Source organism: Ascaphus truei, chromosome 6, assembly GCF_040206685.1.
Source record: "Ascaphus truei isolate aAscTru1 chromosome 6, aAscTru1.hap1, whole genome shotgun sequence".
NCBI lineage: Eukaryota > Metazoa > Chordata > Amphibia > Anura > Ascaphidae > Ascaphus > Ascaphus truei.
The window spans coordinates 15,267,686-15,289,831 of record NC_134488.1 but is presented as its reverse complement, the minus strand read 5'-3'; the positions used below and the strand labels follow the sequence as shown (position 1 = coordinate 15,289,831).

Here is a 22,146-nt window from a genome sequence, read left to right as displayed (position 1 = left end):
TGGCTATGTCCTTTAGTTGCACCACATCTTTGTCTGAGCAGTTAGAGGGCTATTTTACACAATCTGGGATCTACACATTGCCTTGCAAAAACTAATAGGAAAATGGGCAATGTGCTGATTTTTTTTCTAGTAAGATTAAAGTTTATAGTATGAAGGTCTATAGATCTCTAAAAATATATATTTTTGCCAAGCGTGCGACTGAAAAACCTTGCATGAAAAGTATTCATCATTTATACTCAATAAGCTTTTAAGGCAATATTCCTGAAGTTACTGTGTAATTTATGTGGACTCAAATGCTCATGTACTGTATATTAACAACTCACAGACTCATGTACTAAATAAATACTGTATTAAGTTAGGATGGGCAGGTTGACGGGTTAAGAAAATGTGCATTTGGCTGTTCCTTCATATGTCCAAATCCAAATCAAATGTATAAATCTGAGCGAAATACTTTAGAAGCCAGAACCTGATAAACGTGCACCCTTTGATTCATTTCTTTCCCCCATTAACTTGGCAAATGTTTTGGTGTGTGACAAGAAAACTTTCAAACTTACTGTATGCACAAAAGTTTAAAAAAAAAAAAAATATATATATATATATATATATATATATATATATATATATATATATATATATATATATATTGAGATTTTTCCATCAATTTTAACAAAACCAAAATCAATCAAGTGTGGCAAAAAAACAAAACTTTTTTTAAACCAAACCGCTAGTGAAAGTTCCCACCCTTACTTAGTATTACAGGATTGTACTGTATTACAACATGCAAAAATTAAATCTTACTTGGGAAGTGTCTGTTTAAATATGTTATTGTGACTACCTTTCCTTCCTGCATATAAAGTTTGTTTGTAAATATTTTGTCATATGTTTCCTGCTCCTACAGTACTGCGCGTTTACAATATTAAAAAATAAGTCTCAAAAAAAAAAGGCAAAATCATGTTCGAAGCCAGTGCACATGGGCCTGCTAGTAACAAGTACCATTGCAGTAGTATCCGGATGGACAAGTTTGACAGTCTTCAGGACCTTTGCTCCCACTGTGAGAGGCGTAGCTGCCACGGTCACATGGAAGGGGTGTCTCCGTGCCTTTTGGGCAGTAGAATCCAGGAGGGCAAAGCTTTTGATCACGTCGAGTTGAATGAAAGTCACAGAAATAACCAGCCTGGCAATCTCCTATGAGAGACCAAAATGTATTTCACACAGCACATGCATTTGCGTCTGATGTACTGTACACACTGTGACCCAGTTACCTGAGAGGTTTCCTGATATACAGTACTTTCCCTTTGGGCAGACTTTGCCTGTCACTCCATCAGTGGGGTTTGAGATCTTTGACCCTTCAATGCACCAGTAACCTGGCAGGCAGTGTCCAGTTGGCTCTGTAATTCCCTCACCAGCACAGAAGAAACCAGCAGGGCAGGATATGCACTCAGCTACAATGAAAAACGAGAGCTGTATAAGTATTGGCAAAAGAAAGGTCAACTTTTCCGATTAGGATAAGTGAGATTTTATTGTATTATGCACATCTTGCAGTTCTAAACTCCAAGAATCAAATTATGTTCATATATCATTTTTTCCTTGATTGGCTTGATTTTCATGTAATTGGCTGATAGTTACAGCCAAAATTAGTTGTTTTTGAAGTGTTTGAAGCACAAGGTGATGCTTATTACTATTTCTGTATTGAGCTACAATTGCTCAGTTATCTGTTAATGAGCCCAATTCACACTCAGCACCAGCAACAAATAAAAAGTAAATATATTTGTGTTTATTGGTAAGGAGCATATATAATTTGTAGCAAAGTTTGATGTGAGAGGCACCAATGGGGAAGGGTATGGGTGCACAGACCTTCCGCCATTAGTTGACTGTTTGGACTGTATGTTCCACGTGGGCACTTGTGCTCCACACCAGATTCACTTCCCTTTGGACAGAAGTGACCTGCTAAGCATGACCGAGGGACAATAACTCCCCAGGACCCTGATGTGCTGCAGTAAAATCCAGGAGGGCAAGTCTTACAGCTGGATGCTCTCTCCAGGTCTTGGAAGAACCCTACAAATAAAGACAAAGGGGTAAGGAAATGTTATATATAAAGAGATAAAAAATTAAAGAGGAGTACAATAACAAATATATGTCAGTGAAGCATAAAGCTTCTTTCTCTAGGAAAGTTGCAGATACTGAAGGAAGACTCACCCTTATCACAAGGGATGGGAGCAGAAACACCTGATGGACAATAGTGGCCTTTTGGACACGAAGACCCAGTTATACCATTAACAGGTGACTCAACAATGGCTCTAGATACGCAGTAAAATCCAGCTGAACAATTCCCTAATAGAAAAGAAAACATACAGCTAGCTCTGACCTAATTTCATCTGGGTACCAGAATTTAAGAGGACACATGATTGTCAAAAATGGATATAAGCCAATTAGAGTAGCTGACCTGAGACACTTGGTAATCCTTCACCTTTGCAGAACTTTCCTGCAGAGCAAGAGAGGCATGAGTTGTGAGAAGACATCCCCTGATATGGTTGAAAGGTCCCCATAGGGCACGGGAAGGGACTACTGCTCCCAGCTGGGCAAAAATATCCAGGAGGGCACCGAGCTCCAGTTCCATCACCTGTAGGGTTTGGCACTTGTGCATTCAGGGAACAGTAAAAACCTGAGAGGCAAAGTCCTGAGGGGGATGACAGCCCTGGCAATATAAATAAGAATTCTGTAATTAAAGCTGTGAAATAAGACTAAAACATATCTAACAGTCCCCAGATGAAATGTACGCAAAATGCATATTGAGAGTATTCTTCCAGTTTGCTAGTAAAGTGCTTCCACAGGGTAATTATGGAATAATGATGTACCTGGAGTAGCACAGAACCTGCCTCCTGGACAGGGAGCACAGCCTGAATGGCTCACCAATCCGGTTATATTACTGAAAGTGCCACCTGGGCAGGGATGTTGATACTCGTGTTCTGTTCCTTGCACACAAAAATATCCAGCAGGACATTCTTTTGGCTTCACCATATCTGCTGGAAACATTTCTTCTGATCCTGCCACCTGAGTCACAAGGTCACAGAACCTGAGAAGAGATGAAGTTTGAAGTCCAGGTCCCAGGAACAACAACATGTGACCCCAGCATAGATTCCCAGTTTAATAGAAGGATGCTTATGTACTATATACTGTAAGAAGCAGAGGCTGACTGATCACAGATACAAACACACAACTTGATCTGGACTGCATTATTGCTCGGCAACAAGTATTCAAAACACCTATTCCAGAAGAAAATTATAGGATTGCCTCACAGCTGCCAAGGGGATTGAAGGCTTTATTATTCTATTGCTTTAAAAAAATATATTAAATATGAGCACATACTTCCCAACAGGGCATAGCTTGCACTGACTTTCTCCCGTCTTATCCTGGTATTGCCCCATGGGACAGGCTTTGGGCTCAGAGCTGCCAGTTGGGCAGTAATGACCAATAGGGCAAAGGCGGTCTGACAAAAAGAGAAAAAAACATCTGTTACCTCTATGGGTTCTCTGTATCAACGGTTCCTTGATGAATAACTGTGTAAAGCTAGTGAATCATTTTGTGTCACTGTAAAAGACCCCGTTACTTATACAGTAAAAGGATTTTAATCCTTGACACCAGTGGGGATATTTTTGTTAACTAGAATTACACCCATATTACTGTACAACCAGAAAAATCTTTACATGAACTCCAATATGTTACTTAAAAACATAAATCCATATAAAGTCCCCAGTCTCTTTCACAGCACATACTGTATATTGCTAAATAGCAGAAAGGGGGACATTTCTACCTGGATTCTGAGGTTGTAGAGATCCCACTGGACAATACCAGCCCTCATTACACAAGCTCTCAGGTAAAATGCAACCCCAGTGTGAGCAGTACCATCCGGCTATACACGGCAGGCAATTCTGAGAAGACTGAGCACCAGGAAGAGGCAAAAAGGTACCTGTGGATATAAACACAATATTTTTAAGTGAAATCTGCACTGTAGTGGCAATACATAGACTGGGAAGAGATTGGGGCTACAACTGACCTGGTGGACATGGGGATGGAGAATAACTCCCTCTAATACAGAAGTGTCCAGGGGGGCAGACATTACCAATTTTCCCATCTTGTGGGTTAGGGAGGTTGGATCCTTTTGAGCAGTAATAACCAGCATCGCACAGCCCAGACTCGGCTGCCAACTCTGAGTAGGCACAATAATTACCTGAAAATATAAGCAGGGAAGGTTTCGGTTCAGGGGAGTCATTTCGATCCCATTGGTGTCAGAGCAGAAGAATCACAGAAGGTAGTACCTACATACCTGGAGTGCAAGGAATGGGAAGAGATGATCCCTGGGGACAAAATGTTCCAGATGGGCACATTCCCATAACTAGAGAAAGAGGTGCCGAGGATATAAGTCCTGGAAAAAGTGGAGAAAATCAGAAATTCTCCTAACCCATTCCCTGACACTTTTATTTAAATCTTGTCTTCTGACCTCTGTTCAGTACCCTGTAAAGGTGTCTTCTTCCCTTGGAAGCGCTAAGGGTCATTCAAATTAATTAGAAATCATAATATAGGAAGAAAAGATCAATATGACTGCACTAAAACCCAATGTGAATAAACATAACCTTTAATAAAGAATAAGATGCCAATAGAAGCAATTGTCCCCAACTGTTAACATTGTGTTTCCTTTCTTATTTTCTCAGTGCAACACTGTATTAGTTTGGACCAAGTAGCCTGACATTAAGTTAAAGATATAACGGTATCCCCGTGCACCACCCGGGACTACTGTAGATGACAATAATATTGTCAGCAAGTGAGGGCTATATAATAGAAACTAAGTTAAGTGACCCATGAAATCTTTGTGACTATCTGCAAAAATGATACAGTGTGTCCCTATATTATCGCTTAGTAAGTAGAAAGGGGGTAAATGCTGAATGTATAACTAGGTTGACGTAGCCCTACACAGATAATATATTAAGGGGAACAAGCCTGATTTGGTGTGTGACCACTGCTACGCAGAGCTCAGTTCCCCTCATTTTCTGAGTCGCACTACTGTGATGTAAAGTATGCATGATAATGCTAGGTCAGATTAAATGGACATCAGTTAACTTTACTACAAGGGAATCATCATCATAGGGTTTCCATTATGTCAATTTACTGATTGGAGACTTTTTCTGCCCCCCTGTTACAATGCCCTAAGTGATTCTGTCTCTGAGACCTCTGTCTCAGTTTGTTACCAAGTTTGAGGTTTGTAGTCCTTGGTCTACAAAATGCCTGTGCTTTCTCATTTGAAGGGACTGTCTTTTTTCAGTATATCAGTGGGAATGCCTTCATTTTCAGAAAATTCCCAGTCAGAAGAAGAGCTACTGTACTTACAATTTTAGGGATGGATAATTTTACAAGATAATGTTGGAATACCCTACCTTATTAAAAATGGTAATATCCCTTTTAAATGTTTGTTTCCATTCTTTTACATCATAGACGTGTGAATTTTGTTTCCCCATTTTTTTTCTAATTTGTATGAGAAAGTAGCCTTTATGGACTTTGGCATTAGATATGCAGTGGCATTATAGAAACCACTATGTTTAGCAAAAAATGGCAACACACAGCCTTTTAAAGACTGATACACAACACAGACAACAGTTGCTAAATAGAATCCCATTTGGACAGTTCATAAGAGTCAGAAGGAACAGTTCCGATGAATCAGAAGTTATAAAACAAACTCGACTTATGAGAGAGATGTTCCTTGAATGTGGGTACAGTCAGAATTGTATCAAAAATTCATATACTGTAACAGCTCAAAGATAATACCAAGGGATAACCAACGACAGGACAGATACAGTAAGCACAACACGATGACAAAAGACTTGTAGGAAAAGAGAGTGGAATAGAATCCCAAATCTTCTCAGATAACACTGGCATATTTTGTTTGAGGATAATATCTTAATTGAGATTCTGAATCCAACACCACGTCTGGTAGGCAGGCACTGAAGAACGTGAGGGACACACTAGTCCGTAGACATTTCTAATATACTAAAAAAAAACTCTTAGCCAGCGGACGCTGGTTTCTTATAAATGACAATCTATGATTCCAAGCAAGAAATTAGCAAATTGGAACAATTCTAAAGTATATAATATACACAATGTCAATAAAAGCACAACTGTAGGAGATCTATATGGGGGAGAGAGAAAGGTCTTTCATACACATTTCTACATGTGGAGAGACACCTGTGCACAAAATGGGAGCACACCTGAGATACCTGGGAACAAGGCATATGAATATACTTTGCATATCCTCATTAGCATATTTCCCAGGTATCTTTCTTGCAAAACAAATACAGTATTTCTTCCTTTGGAGGGAGCCAACGCCACCTTTAGGTAATACATCAATTAACGTCAGGTTAAATTCCTTCTCTAATGTTAGTAGGAACGTCTTTGTTGCATATCATTAGCACTAATGGTCAGGGAAAACAGAACTTAAGTTATTTAAGGAGTAACACTTGGTTAATTTTAGTTTATTTGCCTTAGTTTATTGGCATTATGATTAATCTAGCATTATTTTAGGTTAATATTAGGTTAAATTGCTTACATCCATCTTCATCACCAAGGCATTAATGCATGAATAATTTGGTTATCATGTCATGCCTGCCCACCCTTGAAAAAGCTCAGTTGAGTGAAATGGGTCAGGTTTATATGACATCACTACGTGTGACATCACACTGGCGACACACTTTATTCGAGCTTGGCTAGTCCCACGAATTCGGGTATACCCGGGTGTATTGAGGTTTGTGACTGTTTTCTGCCCGAGTGCATTGAGTTATTTTCCAAGCAGGGATTGAAGCATTTTATTCCCGCTGGCTGCAATACTGCACAGTATATATATATATATATACTGCATTACAATTCATGAATTTATGCCATCTGGTAGACACGCGAAGCATTGCAGCCTATTAAATCCTAATCATTATCATTTAACAGATCAGCCGCCCATCAGCCAGGCATGAACCCAGGCTGGGAAGGCAAATGCAACGGGGCTTGTCAGAGGTGAGGAGTGGCGCATTCCAGGTATCTGCCAGGTACATACCGGGTATTTGCTCGAATAAAGTGTGTCGGTGCAGTCATGTTAGTGTGACCCAGAGGGTGAGAGGAACTGAGCTCTTTGTGTAGTGGCCATATACCAGAAAGGCTGGTTCTCTCTGAGGGGGTATAAATCATTTTAATTATACTTTGGGCATTCAACCCAGTGCTGCGGTCCTTAAAAACAAACGGGTATAGGAACACACTTTGAGAATTATGGTTTACAAAGAGAGAGGTAATATAGAGACAGTGGTGATTCTATAGTAGTAGAGGGGGGGGGTAAACTGCCCCAATATAGAATGCTCTTCCCCCATGGAGGTCCCAACAGAGTTTCAATGTGTCCCTGTACACCAAGGAGTGAGAGGTACTGTAGAGCCCCTCCACCATGTCACCCATTCCTCCTTCTATTAAACTCACTACCTTTCAAATGTCACTATCCCCCACGTCACCTACTTCCTCCATATGTCATCTGCATAACCCCATATTCATTCTCAATATTTATACTCTCTCCCTTCCATGTCAACCCCCCATGTCAAGCACTCTCCGTCATGTTCACTCTCCCCTCCATGATACCCTCTCCCTCCCATATGCCACTTTCTCACTCCTCTATGTCACATACCCCACCATGTCACTCTCTTCCCCCCATCCCAGGTCACTCTCTCACCTATCTCTCCCCTCAATGTCAAGGGTCATGTTTTTGGTATGTCATGATACACTGTGCTGCATTATTTTATTATTGCTTACATGTTGTGATAAAGTATTCTGTATTTCTAATGCCCGGCATTAATTTAATCTACAGTAGTAAGAATTGATTGGTGAATGTTTCTTTAATTCAGTATTCAGGCCTTTTGAATTGATTTTGTCATTTTAATTTTTTTTTTTGTTTCAATTTTTTTTATTGTTTTGGAGAGACACAACAAATATTCAACATTGGTACACATATATTGTTCAAGTATTACCAGTTGTGTTTAAAACAAAAAAAACCCTCTACAATTCGTTATCAGTGCTTAAATAAAATATTCGTTTTAACATAGTTTTTGTGTTAATATGATCTCTTTCCACATCTTAGTCTGTGCTAGGGAAGCAGCCGCTTCCCTGCGTGACTCTCTTAGCATTTTAATTTTGAATGTTTGACTTAATTTAATGTTAATTTTGCTGCACAGATTATACGTGTATTAATGTCCCTATAGTCAGGGCTGATATCCAGTCAGTGTGTACAGTGCTATGTGCGGCACAAAGGTTTTGCATGTGTAACACCCCTTCCCTCCTCCCCAGGGAGAAGTGTGTGTTATAGGTGTTATGGTGCTACCTGTTTGGCTCACAAGAGGCCTAAGCATCTTCACTTGGGGAGCCTGGGGTGGCTGGTGCATGCCTCCACCCGCGAGGATTCCTGCGTTGGCGGGATAGCCCCTCACGGGAACCGGTATACCAATTTTGTCTACTTACAAAAACCACAATCACAACAAAGTATATATACAACCTATTTACTATGGTCCCATAGTCGCAGCAATACAGTATACACAATCACAATAACCGTCCCCAAAAGTACTGAGGGTTCCCTTGGCACCTAAAACCCAATAGTGTTTCCAAATAGCCACACCCAGATATATGTGAGGGCAGTGCTACCCTCCCGATGTGTTGTTGGTGCACGTGGTGGTACCTTCCTGGCTTCTCGAGTACACCAGGGGATTTGTAGACAGGCGGCAAGCATGGTCCCACGATGCAGGGTCTTCAACACAATCCCCTTCTCGCCTTATGTCCAGTAGCACAGCGTCCGTGATTCCGCAAGGCCTGGGAAATCCTCCGCTGCAGTTTCGTCTGCTCCGCTGAGTCATCTGTATACTAAGGGGTGAGTCCCTTACTATGGTCCGTCCGTATAATACATCCACTACCGTGTAGGGTATACACTGGCGACACACTTTATTCGAGCTTGGCTAGTCCCACGAATTCGGGTATACCCGGGTGTATTGAGGTTTGTGACTGTTTTCTGCCCGAGTGCATTGAGTTATTTTCCAAGCAGGGATTGAAGCATTTTATTCCCGCTGGCTGCAATACTGCACAGTATATATATATATACTGCATTACATTTCATGAATTTATGCCATCTGGTAGACACGCGAAGCATTGCAGCCTATTAAATCCTAATCATTATCATTTAACAGATCAGCCGCCCATCAGCCAGGCATGAACCCAGGCTGGGAAGGCAAATGCAACGGGGCTTGTCAGAGGTGAGGAGCGGCGCATTCCAGGTATCTGCCAGGTACATACCGGGTATTTGCTCGAATAAAGTGTGTCGGTGCAGTACGATCTGGTGCCTAGGGGGAACGTGTCTGGCCTAGTCAAGGGGGCTTGCCTGGCTCTCCCTTTGACAGATCTGTCAGGACTGACCTCGCCGTCTCCCGTCTGCGGAGGAAATCCTAAATTGCAGGACCTCCTCTTCCCACAGCGCCAACCTCAAGATGGCTGCTGCCTTACACACAGTCCATATATATGTGGCTGCGCCAGCAACAACTTGGCCGACACAGCTCAATAAACCCTGCCACGCGATGGGACCACTGTCAGGGAGGAGGCAAGGGAGGGTACCCTGCTACACTTGATTAGGACAATAAAAGTATGAAAATGTTGCTTCTATGTGGCATATATAAGTCCTGTGACGTCACATTTGAGTGTCAAATGGTACACCCTCAATCCGATTGTCTGGTGTACCATGTGATAGATTTGTTTTAAGGATGTTACATCATCAAAAGTGATGGAAGCCAGCCAATCAGGAAGGATATGCTTCAGGCCCTTTAAGATGACATTACCAAAATATCACAGCTGAGAGCGGACATCCTGTGCAGCATAGAGTCCCATTTTTGCCTTTTTTTCTATTAAAACAAATGTTATAAAAAATGAGTTTGGGATTTTGTTACGTTGTGGTACATTTCTAACAGAAACTCCATTCCCGAACAGAAGAAAAAGTGCAGGAATTTAGTTCTTGAAGGCTCCAACCCCACAGTAGCCCGTTCTGCCTATTAAGGCTGCAGTTCCAGTGCTTTCAGTAGCGCTCGCGCCCGCCGGGGGGGGAGGGGGCGTCGGGTGCACAACGCTTCACCACAGATCGTGGTCCTGGGAGAGAGGGAGAGTTTGCGATGGGAGGGGGCGTGGCAGGGGTTTTGTGGGGGCGTGGCCATGACCTCACGCGGTTGGTTCGCACTCATTTGCAGGACCACTGGCTGGACACGCCTCCGTTGCAAGTTCCACATACAAAAAAATTGTATGTGTGAAAACTTGCAGTACAGCGCGGCTGCTAAATGTGCGCCGACGCATGTACTGGGCCCGGATAGATTGGGGGGTGGTGCTTGTGTTCACAGGCATGCGCTGTAGAACGCACTGGGACCGCAGCCTGAGAGATAACATCCTGGATCATTATTGTAGATAGTGTCAAGGATGTAATGGAACACCTCACTTAGGGGGCTATGCACTTAGCTCAATGGCTTTGCGTTCTGATTTGGCCAAAAACCGGGTTCATTAAAAAGTGAAGCCGGGGACGCGATGCACTAAGGCCTTGAGGCCATTTTTTTAACGTACCTGCTCAAAATAGATCAGAACAGCCACAGCGTACGTGTTGCTTTTTTCCCCCCTGCTAGCGTTCTGAACCTCTCCGTTCGCTAGCTGATAGAAAAAAAAGCCGCCTGTAACATTAGCATGGAGCTTTGCCATCTCCATGTAAGGCTGTTACAGGCGATCGTACACTAAATAAATACATTTTAATAATAGTATACATGAGCAGGGGGTCTCCGGAGCTGAACCGCATTGTTTCAGGTCCGAGGACCCCATACTTCAGGAGACATAGGACCCGTTATGGGGTGCCGGTATCCCCTGCAGTTTAAAGCTCCAGCGTCACGTGACCGGGATATTTACATTCTGCAGGGGATACCGGCACCCCATAAAGGGGCCTATATCTCCTGAAGTAGGGGGTCCCCGAGGCTGAAACCAATGCGGTTCAGCTCAGGAGACCCCCTGCACATCTACACTAGTATTAAAACACACATAACAATAAACAATAATTCATTACCGTAGCGGCTATGTGCTATGGTAATGAAGCTGCTTTAATGTACTTTTAATAATAGTGTGCAGGAGCAAGGGGTCCCCTGAGCTGATCCGCATTGATTTCTGCCTCAGAGACCCCATGCAGAAATCAATTTGGTTCAGCTCAGGGGACCCCCTGCTCCCGCACACTATTATTAAAAATACATTAATGGTGCTTCATTACCTTAGCGTATAGCCGCTAAGGCAATGAAGGGGTTAAGGCACATTAGCATGTTTATTGGGGACAATTGCCCCCAATAAACAACACACATCCCCCCCGCTCCCTAACACATACAGTACAGTAATGGGCAAAATTACTATTATCCACATATGGATAATAATGCATTTGCCCATTTAAAATACATATAAAAGACAATAAATACAATAAAAAAATTGACACTTACGTTTTACAGGCACTCACGATGAAGGCCATCTTCATTCTCATCTTCATTCTGCCCATGCCTCTCCGGTGCTGCAAAACATGCACAACAATCACAATAGCCAATGTAATGTCCCCTAACCCCTTAATACCATAGCGGTTATTAACCGCTACAGTTATTAAGGGGTTAACCCATCCTCACCCACCACTCGGGAGGCCTACATACCCTCCAATCTCTCGCCCTGAACCTCCTCCGTTGGATGACAGGGGTCCTTTAGACCCATCTCAGGCAACTGACGAGTTTCAGGATGATAGATTGTCTTTCAAAAAGTATGGAGTGCTCCAGGATATGTTAGACCTAGATATGGAAGATAGGATCTCAGATTCCATAGACAATGAAGAACAGTTTACATTCTTGAGCGGTACCAAACACACAGATTTTAGAAGTAAATCCATTTTCTGTCCATCCTTCTCCAGAGGTCCTCATTTACAAACCTTTGTGAGACTAGTGGAGAAGGATTTACAGATTCTGGCCAAAGGCTATACCTTCACTGCTCCCTCTTTTGACAATTTGACCAAAGAAGAAAGATCAAACCTGAGTTCACTAAAAAAGAGGTCTGATATTATCATTAAGAATGCGGATAAAGGGGGAGCAGTGGTGATTATGCATACGGAAGCTTATCGTACAGAAGCCTTGAGACAGCTCTCCAACACACAGGCATACTGTAAGCTTGATAGGGACCCTACACAGTCATATCTGGCGGAGATTCGAGACCTGTTTGATCTGGGCAGGGAGTTGGGGGTACTTAACAGTCGGGAATCAACTTATCTGTACAATCCGTTTCCCATCGTGCCTATTTTTCACCATCTCCCAAAGATCCACAAAACCTTAGTCTGCCCTCCTGGCAGACCTATTATTTCAAGTATTGGATCTTTGGGAGATGGTCTATCTAGATTATTTTTTACAAATATTGGTCAAAACATTACCTGCTTATTTGAGGGATTCGGCGGATTTGCTTCAGGATATTCAAAAAATTAAATGGTTAAATGGTTACATGTGGGTTACGCTCGATGTAACCTCTCTATACACTATAATTGATCACACCCTGGGCACGAGAGCAATCAGTCACTTTCTCAATCACTCCAACTTAAATTTGGCACAAAGCACGTTTCTATTGGACTCAGTTATTTTTTTATTACAGCACAATTATTTTATGTTTTACACCCAATTTTATTTACAGTCACAAGGGACAGCTATGGGCACATCATTTGCACCTTCATATGCAAACCTATTCATGGGATTCTGGGAGACCACTCACATTTTTGGTGACACTAACCCCTTTAGAGAACATATTATTTTTTATCGTCGTTTCATTGATGACTTATTATTTATCTGGAACGGGGACACTGATACACTGCACGGCTTTTTTGAATATCTTGAAGCAAACACGTACAATTTGAAGTTTACACACTCGTACCACGATACACAGATTGATTACCTAGACTTACATTTATACATAGATGTTGGTCAACAAATACAGACTAACATCTACAGAAAAGCAAACTCCAAAAACTCTCTGCTCAGATCAAACAGCGCCCATCCTAGATCACTAATCAAGGGCATACCGAAAGGACAATTCCTGAGGTTAAGGAGGTTATGTTCCACACAAGAGTCCTTTATGGAACAAGCAGAAGACCTTAAGAACAGGTTTAGAGATCGTGGTTATGGAGAGAGGGACCTAGAAACTGCATTTAACCATGCTTTAGAAATGGACCGGGAACACCCTCTCAAAAAGAGGACCCCCAAAAAAACCACCACAAAAATCATGAACAAAAATGCAACTGAACAGTGTCCACTGTTCATAACCACATTTTCTAAACAATCGGAGCAGATTAGATTCATATTACAGAAACCTTGGGGAATCTTAAAATTGGATACAGACCTAGATCAGTATACTAAATTTAATCCGAGAATGGTCTTCAGAAAGGCGAAGACCATTGGTAATTATGTTTCTCCTAGTATGTATGGGTCTAAGAAGACTAGCAAAAAACAACTACCAAAGGGATTCTACAAGTGTGGACTATGTAATCTCTGCAGATATGCTGAACCAATCAAATCTCTTAAAGATATCCATACTGGTCATATATACCGTATTGAGTCATTTATGACATGTAACACAAATGATGTCATTTATTTGTTCAAATGTGCATGTGGGAGTGGCTACAAAGGCAGGACCATAAGAGCACTCAAAATCTGAATTAATGAGCATATTCGCAGTATTAGGAACCGTGATGATCGTTTTCCTGTGGCGCGCCATTTCAATATATGTCCTGTAGGATCTATAAAAACATTCACGTACAGCGCAATTGAAAACATCCCCATACACCCTAGGGGAGGCCACAGGGAGGCATCATTGAAATGTAGGGAGATGTTCTGGATTTATGCCCTTGGGACATTGGCACCCAGGGGCATGAACCAGGACTGGGAGCTCAAACACTTCCTTAAATAAATGTATAAATATTTGTCACAGTTCCCTAGACTCAATGGATACTCTGGCTCTATATGGCAACTAAAATTAACATCTGTGTCCACATGGACATATAAGTTCAAATTAATGTGTTGCAAAAACAATTTTTTCATATACCACTGTTCAGATTGCACCTCAATATCCATTATGATATAGGTATACTCCAAATAAGCAATTGGCGTGAGAAACCTGGCTTTATCCTCTCATTTGATTAATATTTTTGAGAAAGGATATAACAAACATGGGGGCAATATGAGGCTCCCCACATAATGCATTGTGTTACAATAGGGGTAGATATATGTCTCTCCCAATATAGTATAAATAAAACAAAATAAGGTTATCAAACAAATACACATAGACTGAATAATTATATTCACAAATATCCTTAATTTATAGTCAATTGAAACAAGACACATTCTAATATTGTTCCTTGAATTTCATGTATTGCCTCCACTTCAGTTTTTAGATTTGCTATTCTATTATCTATTGTTTTTAATATTTTGTTGTTAATGTTGTTATGTGTATAGCCTAGTATTTATTGCAATGCTAATGTTAATGTTATTGTATTTTCCTTCTCCTCCTTAACAGTCTTATTGTTTGTCCTTCTCTTCCCCTTTACCCTTCCCCTGTTGGTCATTCTCCGTTCCCATCTGCTCATCCGTTTATATATGTTTTCATGCACGTTAAGGGGAGGCCCTTTGTTGTTGTTAGGAATTAGGAAGGGTAACCATGCAGCGTTGCTATGTACAATGGCGGAGAGGTTGCCGCGCCGGCGAGAGCAGCGCGTCATCACCCTCGCTTTGCAATACACCATTCACATGGAGACTTCCCATTGGTTGCTGGTCTTGACCAATAAGGTTACATCTCGGCGGTTTTCACGCCAAAATCACGCAGCGCGATGACGCGGGTGGGCGGGGTTTTTCTTATTACACTGCAATGGGGGATAGACGCAAATCAGCTCTTTGATAAAGGACATTTTTCGTCCGAAACGCATCAGAGTGTGTTAGCCCGATATCATGTATCAATAAAGTAATTTTTTAACCCACACCTTGCTGGTCCCCTCCTCCTGTTTTGGCTGTGCACCGCTGCAATCCCAGGATTTCCTCTCTACATACCCTCCCACACTACCCCCCCACCCCGTGAGGCCTAACCACCCTCACCCACTACCCACTAGGGTGGCCTACCCACATACCCTTGGAGCCAATACACCCCCCCCCAACACATACAGTACAATAATGTGCAAAATAACTATTATCCAGATATGGATAATATATTATTTGGCCATTATGAAACACATAAAACATGCATAAATCAAAACATGAATTTTTAATCTTCAAATCACCACATTGCATGTTAAAATAAATCCAGCATCTATTGTAAATATAAGCCAACAAATCAGCAGCTCCACAAATGTATATGAAATGTCACACAATTGCATAGAGTGTGTACATGATGCAATTAATCTGTGCATCACGTAACACTATGCAAAATATATGTAACAATAAAATACACTATGAACAATGTCCCCTAACCACCAATGCCATCATGAAAATCAATTAGAAACTAACCAACATTAATACAATTAGCATCAATCAATGAATCCATTTCCTCAAACAATTAAAATACAATACAAATCAATTATACAATTCCCTATTCAATTGCTAAAGCCAAACCGTTGCCAAAACAATTCTAATTTAAAGTAACCAACATCATTCTAATCTAACTACAATAAATAAGCCATTACCTAAATACAAATTACATTATTCACAAGAATGACAAAATAAAAATGCTACATACATTATCCATACATGAAAAGAACCTAAACATGAGCCAAACAATCAATTATTATCCCTGTATGTCTAACCATACAGATAGATAAACATTACATACAGGGGCAATAATAGAGCATAAAATACAAAGCATTTACATACAAAATTCACATACAATACACCCATTGAGTGTCCGTGAATGTATGTATATACATAGATACATTAACAGGCATTAAATGGAACTGAAAAAATAAAAGACATGAATGAAAAATCATAAAAACCTGTCAAAGTAAAAATAATAAACTTTCCTTTTGTTTACTCACCATTAGATGCCCACTCACCGAAATCCAGGCGACCTGGAAGCACAGGAACCAATCCACAGGTTAGCCATAAAATAAAAAACCATAACAAATCCACGTCTGTGTCTTCTTTCTTCTTTGGGGTCTTTTCGGGTCTTCTGGGGTCTTCTTCCGTCTTCTTCCATCTTCTTCCGTCTTCTTCCTTCTTCTTACGCCACGCCTGTTTTCTCTTGTTAGGAGGGCAGATGTTCCCTCCTTGCCGACTAGCTTCAAAATGAGGCGACATAGGCTTTTATAGGCCTATGACGTCACATTTTGGTCAAACGTTTCCCACGGTCCTGATTGGGCCGTGAAAAACATGTGATTTGGCCGAGCCAAAAAAAAATGATGACGTCATTTAAAGGTAATGAAAGCACAGCCAATCAGAATGGCTTTGCTTCAATTGCCTTTAAGATGACGTCATTAAAATAAACATGGCCGGTCTCACATGGTACGGTAGCCAATCAGAGCGTGGGAAATACATCCCAACTCTGATTGGCTCTAGTACCATGACAGGCTTTCAAAGATGTCACATCCGTTCTCCCCCAAGCCTCTGTCACATGGTTTACTAGAGCCAATCAGAGACTTTACACTTTATGCAATTGTGTGACGTTTCATAGACATTTGTGTAGCTGCATTTTTGTTGGTTAATATTTACAAAGGCTGCTGGATTTATTTTAACATGCAATGTGGTGATTTTAAGATTAAAATGCATGTTTTGATTTATGCATGTTTTATGTGTTTAATAATGGGCAAATAATCTATTATCCATATCTGGATAATAGTTATTTGGCACATTATTGTACTGTAGGTGTTGGGGGTGGATGGGATGTATGTATTGAATGTATATGCGTGAGACCTCTGGAGACCACCTGCGGTATCCTAGGGTATCTCACGGGTATAAGGCTGGTGGTTCCACGGGTGACACCTGCGGTGAAGAACCGGTGGCCTCACATCTGTGGGGGCACCGAGGACCCATAGAGTGCGGGGAAGAACCGGTGGTCCCACATCCGTGGGGGCACCGCGGACCCGTTGTGAGCACTCGTGAGTTCCCAGACCCCCGTGAGAACCACCCGAGGCCCCGCAGACACCTGTGGGTCTGACCCGGGGCTCCCAGACAACCGTGGGCCTTCCGTGAGGACCCATTTGTGGCCCACAGTGACTCAAGGAGACCACCTGGGGGCCATGGTGCTTGCCGGGACCCACCAACAGGCCTCCAGAACCTGTGTGAAACATGTTGCTGGTACCCTGTAGGTCTGTCAGGTGACCCGCCAGGCACGCCGGTGACTCGCGTGGGGCTGGGGTATGAACCCTGTATGTGAAAGGATAAACCATGTATTTATGGGGGGGGCACAGGGAGTGGGTTATGTATTTAATAAATAGAATGATGCTTATTGTGGGGCTGTGTATGGTTTTTATTGTGGGTACTGGGGGTGGGGGGAGGGGGTATTGGCCCCAAGGGTATGTGGGTAGGCCTCCCTTGTGGGTAGTGGGTGAGGGTGGTTAGGCCTCACGGGGTGGGGGGTTAGTGTGGGAGGGTATGTAGGCCTCCCGAGTGGTGGGTGAGGGTGGGTTAACCCCTTTATGACTGTAGCAGTTAATAACTGCTATGGTGATTAAGGGGTTAGGGGACATTACATTGGCTATTGTAATTGTTGTGCATGTTTTGCAGCACCATAGGGGCATGGGCAGAATGAAGATGAGGATGAAGACGGCCTTCATCGTGGGTGCCTGTAAAAAGGTAAGTGTAAAATGTTTTGACTGTATTTATTGAATGTTATATGTATTTAAAATGGCCAAATGGATTTGGATAATAGTAATTTATATATATATTTAATATATTAAAATAATAATCCATATTTGGATAATAGTAATTTTGGCCATTACTGTATAGTATGTGTTAGGGGGTGTATTTAGTTATAATTATTGTTTATTATTTTTGGAGGTGCAACATTGGTACCGCAGGCCTGCGGGGATCCCCGCTTGGTGAGACGGGGAACCCCGTCCACCTGCAGGGTCCGCCGGGGACACCCGCGCGACCCCCGGGCTCCCTCGAGGACCCCCGCGTGGTCATCCGGGGACACCCGCCGGCCTGCTGTATGGGTTTTGCGCATGCAAAAATAAAAAGCAAGAATTTTTTCTAAGTCCAGATTTCTTTGCGTCTACTCTGACCTGGCATGTTCTGATCAACGCAACTTTCGCGTTTGCTAAGGTTGTGTTGCTTAGTGCATCCCGCTTAAGGGCAGAATTTAACGCAAACAGGGTTGCGATTGAGCAAAGTTGGACTTAGAAAAGCACTTTGCGGTCTAAAAGTGACTTAACGGAGCTTAGTGCATAGCCCCCTTAGTCCCTGTTATCAAGTCCACAGTTGCTGACATAATCCTCATCTAGTCTTGGACAGTGCACAGGGAGTCTGTTATTCTTTTTACTTAGTGTTGGGATTCTTTGTTTAAACCAATACAGTATTACACTGAGCATTTCCCTTCATATTTTGTAACAGTTTGGGACAATTGCTCCTGTTTGTATCATATTTTTTATTAAAGGCTATGTTTTATCACATTGAGTTTGAGTGCAGTCATGTGGATCTTTTCTTTCTGTCTTTTCACTTATTATACTTTATATCCCTTTATACACCACCCATTACTATATTTTAATAGCTCAGCATGGTTTTCATCTAATTTTTGGGTAATTCAAATTAATTAAGCTGAAGTCTTCCAGAGTAAGGAAGTTCACTCAAAATCTCCTCATCCATTACCGTGAGTCTTTGTAGGGTATATGGGCTTCTCCGATATTGATCCTGCTGAGCAAAACCATCCTGGTGCACAGGGGCCATCTGGTCTTGTCAAGCCAGGTTTGGAGCAGAACATTCCTGGGGAGCAGGTTAGGCAAGTGCTGATTCCAACTGCTCCCTGATTGTCGCTGAAGGTACCTTGCGGGCATGGATATTGAAATGCAAATTCTGTCCCCTTTGGGCAGTAATGTCCTGGATGGAAGACATCAAAACATGAAGAAAACCAGGGTAAGGAGAAATCTAAAGGATTATAAACCCAACAGAAGACTGCTGGAGTGAAGTTGAATGCTAACTCAAAATAAATAGGGGAAATTACAAAATATATAGGAAATATCTGGATACCTAAAGGGCTGTGATTGCAGCCACTTCTCTCACAAATTAGGGGCATTCTCCTGAATTCAAATGCATTGATTACATTGGTTAGTAATGCAGAGGAGCTTGAGAACCCCTGTTCAAGTGGAACCTGCTCTACAGTACCTACTCTAGTACTACTTTGTATTTTCTGACTATTTTTCTATAGTTGGAGCATAACAAGATTAGTCAGCTCATCTGAAACAAATTAGTCTGGATGCAGACCCCAGGAATTAAATGCGTTAGTTATTAGAATAGCCATATCCTTCTGTTTCCATAAAACAAAATATGAATTACTGCACTGTACCCGCAGGGCAGATGGTTTTGTTTGATGCTTGTAGTGGACAGTAGAAACCCTCTGCACATTCTGTGCAATGGTCTTGTCCCTCTGAGTCAGAGAAGGACCCAGCAGGACAAGGATGGGGTGTGTGGCTCCCCCTGGGACAGAAATGACCTAGTGGGCAGGGACCTCCACTGCTCGTCACCTGTTGGGGGAAAAAACATAGAAACATTGTGGCTACAAGACTCTTTTGATTGTTTTCAAGGGAATAAGAGAAGGAAAATAGAAAAACTAAACACTGTAACAGAGAAACTGTAGCAGAGAAAATAAAGATTATGCATGTTGCGGTATGTAACCTTAGAAGGATGAGAAGAGAATGATCCTCTGACACAGAAGTATCCATCCTCACAGATGCCACTCGGAGACATAAGCCCAGGTGTGTTACAAAAGTGCCCTGAAAATTAAACCAAATAGATTGCATGATCTTACTGTAGCAGATGGAGGTTTTCAACCACATGTCTGATGTTCCCCATTGTGTTGGGTCTTCCTTATCGTTTATTTGGCTCGCATAGCAGCCAGTTCCCAATATGCCCAGAAGAGTTGCTATATATTCCCAGAGAACAAGGGTAAGGGCTCAAGAACCACAAGGACAGTATTGCCCCTGAGGACAGAGATCTCTGAGAATCCCTTGCATTTGTGTTCTTACAGAGTTTGTACAGTAATATCCTGCAGAGCAAGGACCTGTCATCTGCTTCTGCCCAGGTTTCGAGAGCAGGACATTTATATACATTTGTATTCATATGTATGGTGCGTTCATCATGATCATGTTAGGATTCAAAATTGTGATTTGAAGGGATAAAATACACATATAGGTCATATTAACTAAGCAGTCTTATACAATACCTACACCTTCCAGAGATGGTTAATGGTCTGCAAAGTATCTACCAGTGCTGCAAGGTGTATCATACAGTAGTAGAAAGCAGTTTACTAAATTTAGGTTATAATGTCTAATTTAGGATTGAAAGAAAACCATCTGTTCATAGAGTTGCCTGTGGGACCTTGAAAGTGCCTTAAGGGTAGTTCAAGCCTTGGTTAAAATAGCTAAAAAGGGATAGTGTTCCTTGACACTTACTGAATTTCACACCCGATCACTAGTTAGATAACATTACCTGGGTCACATGGCAAACATTGTTCAAACAGAAAACTTCCTTTCTGTGGATTATAGGTGCCTATTGGACATGGAAATTGGTCTGAAATTATTGTTCCTGTTGGACAGTAATGGCCCGGAGTGCATTCCTTTCCCAAAAAGTAGGAGGTGTTACTGGGGCAAAAAAACCTGCAGTCCAACAATAGAGAGTGTTGGAATGAGACACATATTCTGATGCATTATACAAGCTACGTAAGGAAATCACGGTATACATGTACTATGCACTCATTTGTAACATGCACAAGCCACAGCACACAGTTATAAAATCACTGCAGTTTAAACAGTGATATAAAGCAGTTCTCACCCCTTCATGCAATGCTGGCAGGCACTTTGCCTTTCTATTGGGTTGTATGTTCCAGGAGGACAGGGCTGAGGGGTAGCAGAGCCCATGGGACAGAAATGCCCTGAAATGCAAGAAATAGCTTGAACATATTTAAGTCAGTGAATGTATTCTCAAAAACATCCATGATATATTTGCATCTTTCCCCAGACTTCCCTACATGGCTTAAGAGCATATACCTTGAGGGCATGGTCCACCAGTATGGTCAGTAGAGAGCTGGTGGGGAGAAGTAGAAGATGACATACAGTAGAACCCCTCTGAGCATTGTCCAGTTGGAATCACCAGGCCTGGAGTGTTGCAGTAATGTCCAGCAGGGCATGGAGAGCACTCAGACTTTCAGAAACAACAAAACATTGATTTACCATGTCATACAAGAAATTACCAGTGCCTATCCTCCATTTCGATTACACACCTGATCCTATAGAAGTTTCAATCAAGGGAATTGGTCTACATTATAATTGGGTAACATTACAGGATGGGTGATACCTGCTACATATGCCTAGGTGCTACACATGAAGCCAAATTCACTAAGTCATCAAATTATGTGGCGTTTGTAAATATGTGCAGCAATACATAACCTACTACTATTACCAATCATAACATTTTGTAAGTGAGAGTAGCTGGAATGTTATTTCATTGTTAATGTTCCTGCAGTTTTCTATACCAAGAAACATATTACGATTTCTATTCAGTTTCAGTAAGGCATATGTCAATCAAACAAGGCAGTTTGTATACGTTTGTTCAAATGGTATACCTTTTCATACACCAATTTTACTGCTGTACCATAATTTTGGGCCTTTTGTACATTGAGTGCACTATTAACTTTCAAAGAAAAATATCTGATTTGCCTTGTATAGATATTACCAGAGTTATATAAGGTAAAGGGAATGAGTACTACTAACAATCATACCTCAGAGTGCAGTTTAACTCCCGAGCTGAAGGTCCCAAGCATGCAAGGAGTGGGCACAATACTGCCCTGTGGACAGAAGTGTCCTGGAGGGCAGGGACC

General features: G+C 41.8%; 1 protein-coding gene and 1 long non-coding RNA gene across 2 annotated transcripts in view; both read right to left on the bottom strand.

The window, feature by feature from the left end:
• The window catches only part of LOC142498007 (uncharacterized), a 139,509-nt gene extending 119,140 nt beyond the window's left edge, over positions 1-20,369 (bottom strand). Inside the window, exons 1-13 of the mRNA XM_075606516.1 lie at positions 19,947-20,369; positions 19,618-19,795; positions 18,924-19,151; positions 4,325-4,423; positions 4,055-4,228; positions 3,812-3,967; positions 3,367-3,487; positions 2,856-3,073; positions 2,444-2,695; positions 2,197-2,331; positions 1,855-2,055; positions 1,263-1,442; positions 994-1,185 (exon numbers count right to left, since the gene is read on the bottom strand). Coding sequence (XP_075462631.1) covers positions 994-1,185; positions 1,263-1,442; positions 1,855-2,055; positions 2,197-2,331; positions 2,444-2,695; positions 2,856-3,073; positions 3,367-3,487; positions 3,812-3,967; positions 4,055-4,228; positions 4,325-4,423; positions 18,924-19,151; positions 19,618-19,795; positions 19,947-20,018 — 2,206 coding nt within the window. The 5' untranslated portion in view covers positions 20,019-20,369. The remainder of the gene's footprint in view (positions 1-993; positions 1,186-1,262; positions 1,443-1,854; positions 2,056-2,196; positions 2,332-2,443; positions 2,696-2,855; positions 3,074-3,366; positions 3,488-3,811; positions 3,968-4,054; positions 4,229-4,324; positions 4,424-18,923; positions 19,152-19,617; positions 19,796-19,946) is intronic.
• A 688-nt stretch (positions 20,370-21,057) lies between these two features.
• Positions 21,058-22,127, bottom strand: LOC142496670 (uncharacterized). Its single transcript, XR_012802077.1, has 3 exons — positions 22,048-22,127; positions 21,317-21,470; positions 21,058-21,201 (listed from the first exon to the last, which is right to left on the bottom strand). It is a non-coding gene; the product is annotated as an uncharacterized LOC142496670 (long non-coding RNA).
• Positions 22,128-22,146: the final 19 nt, after the last annotated feature.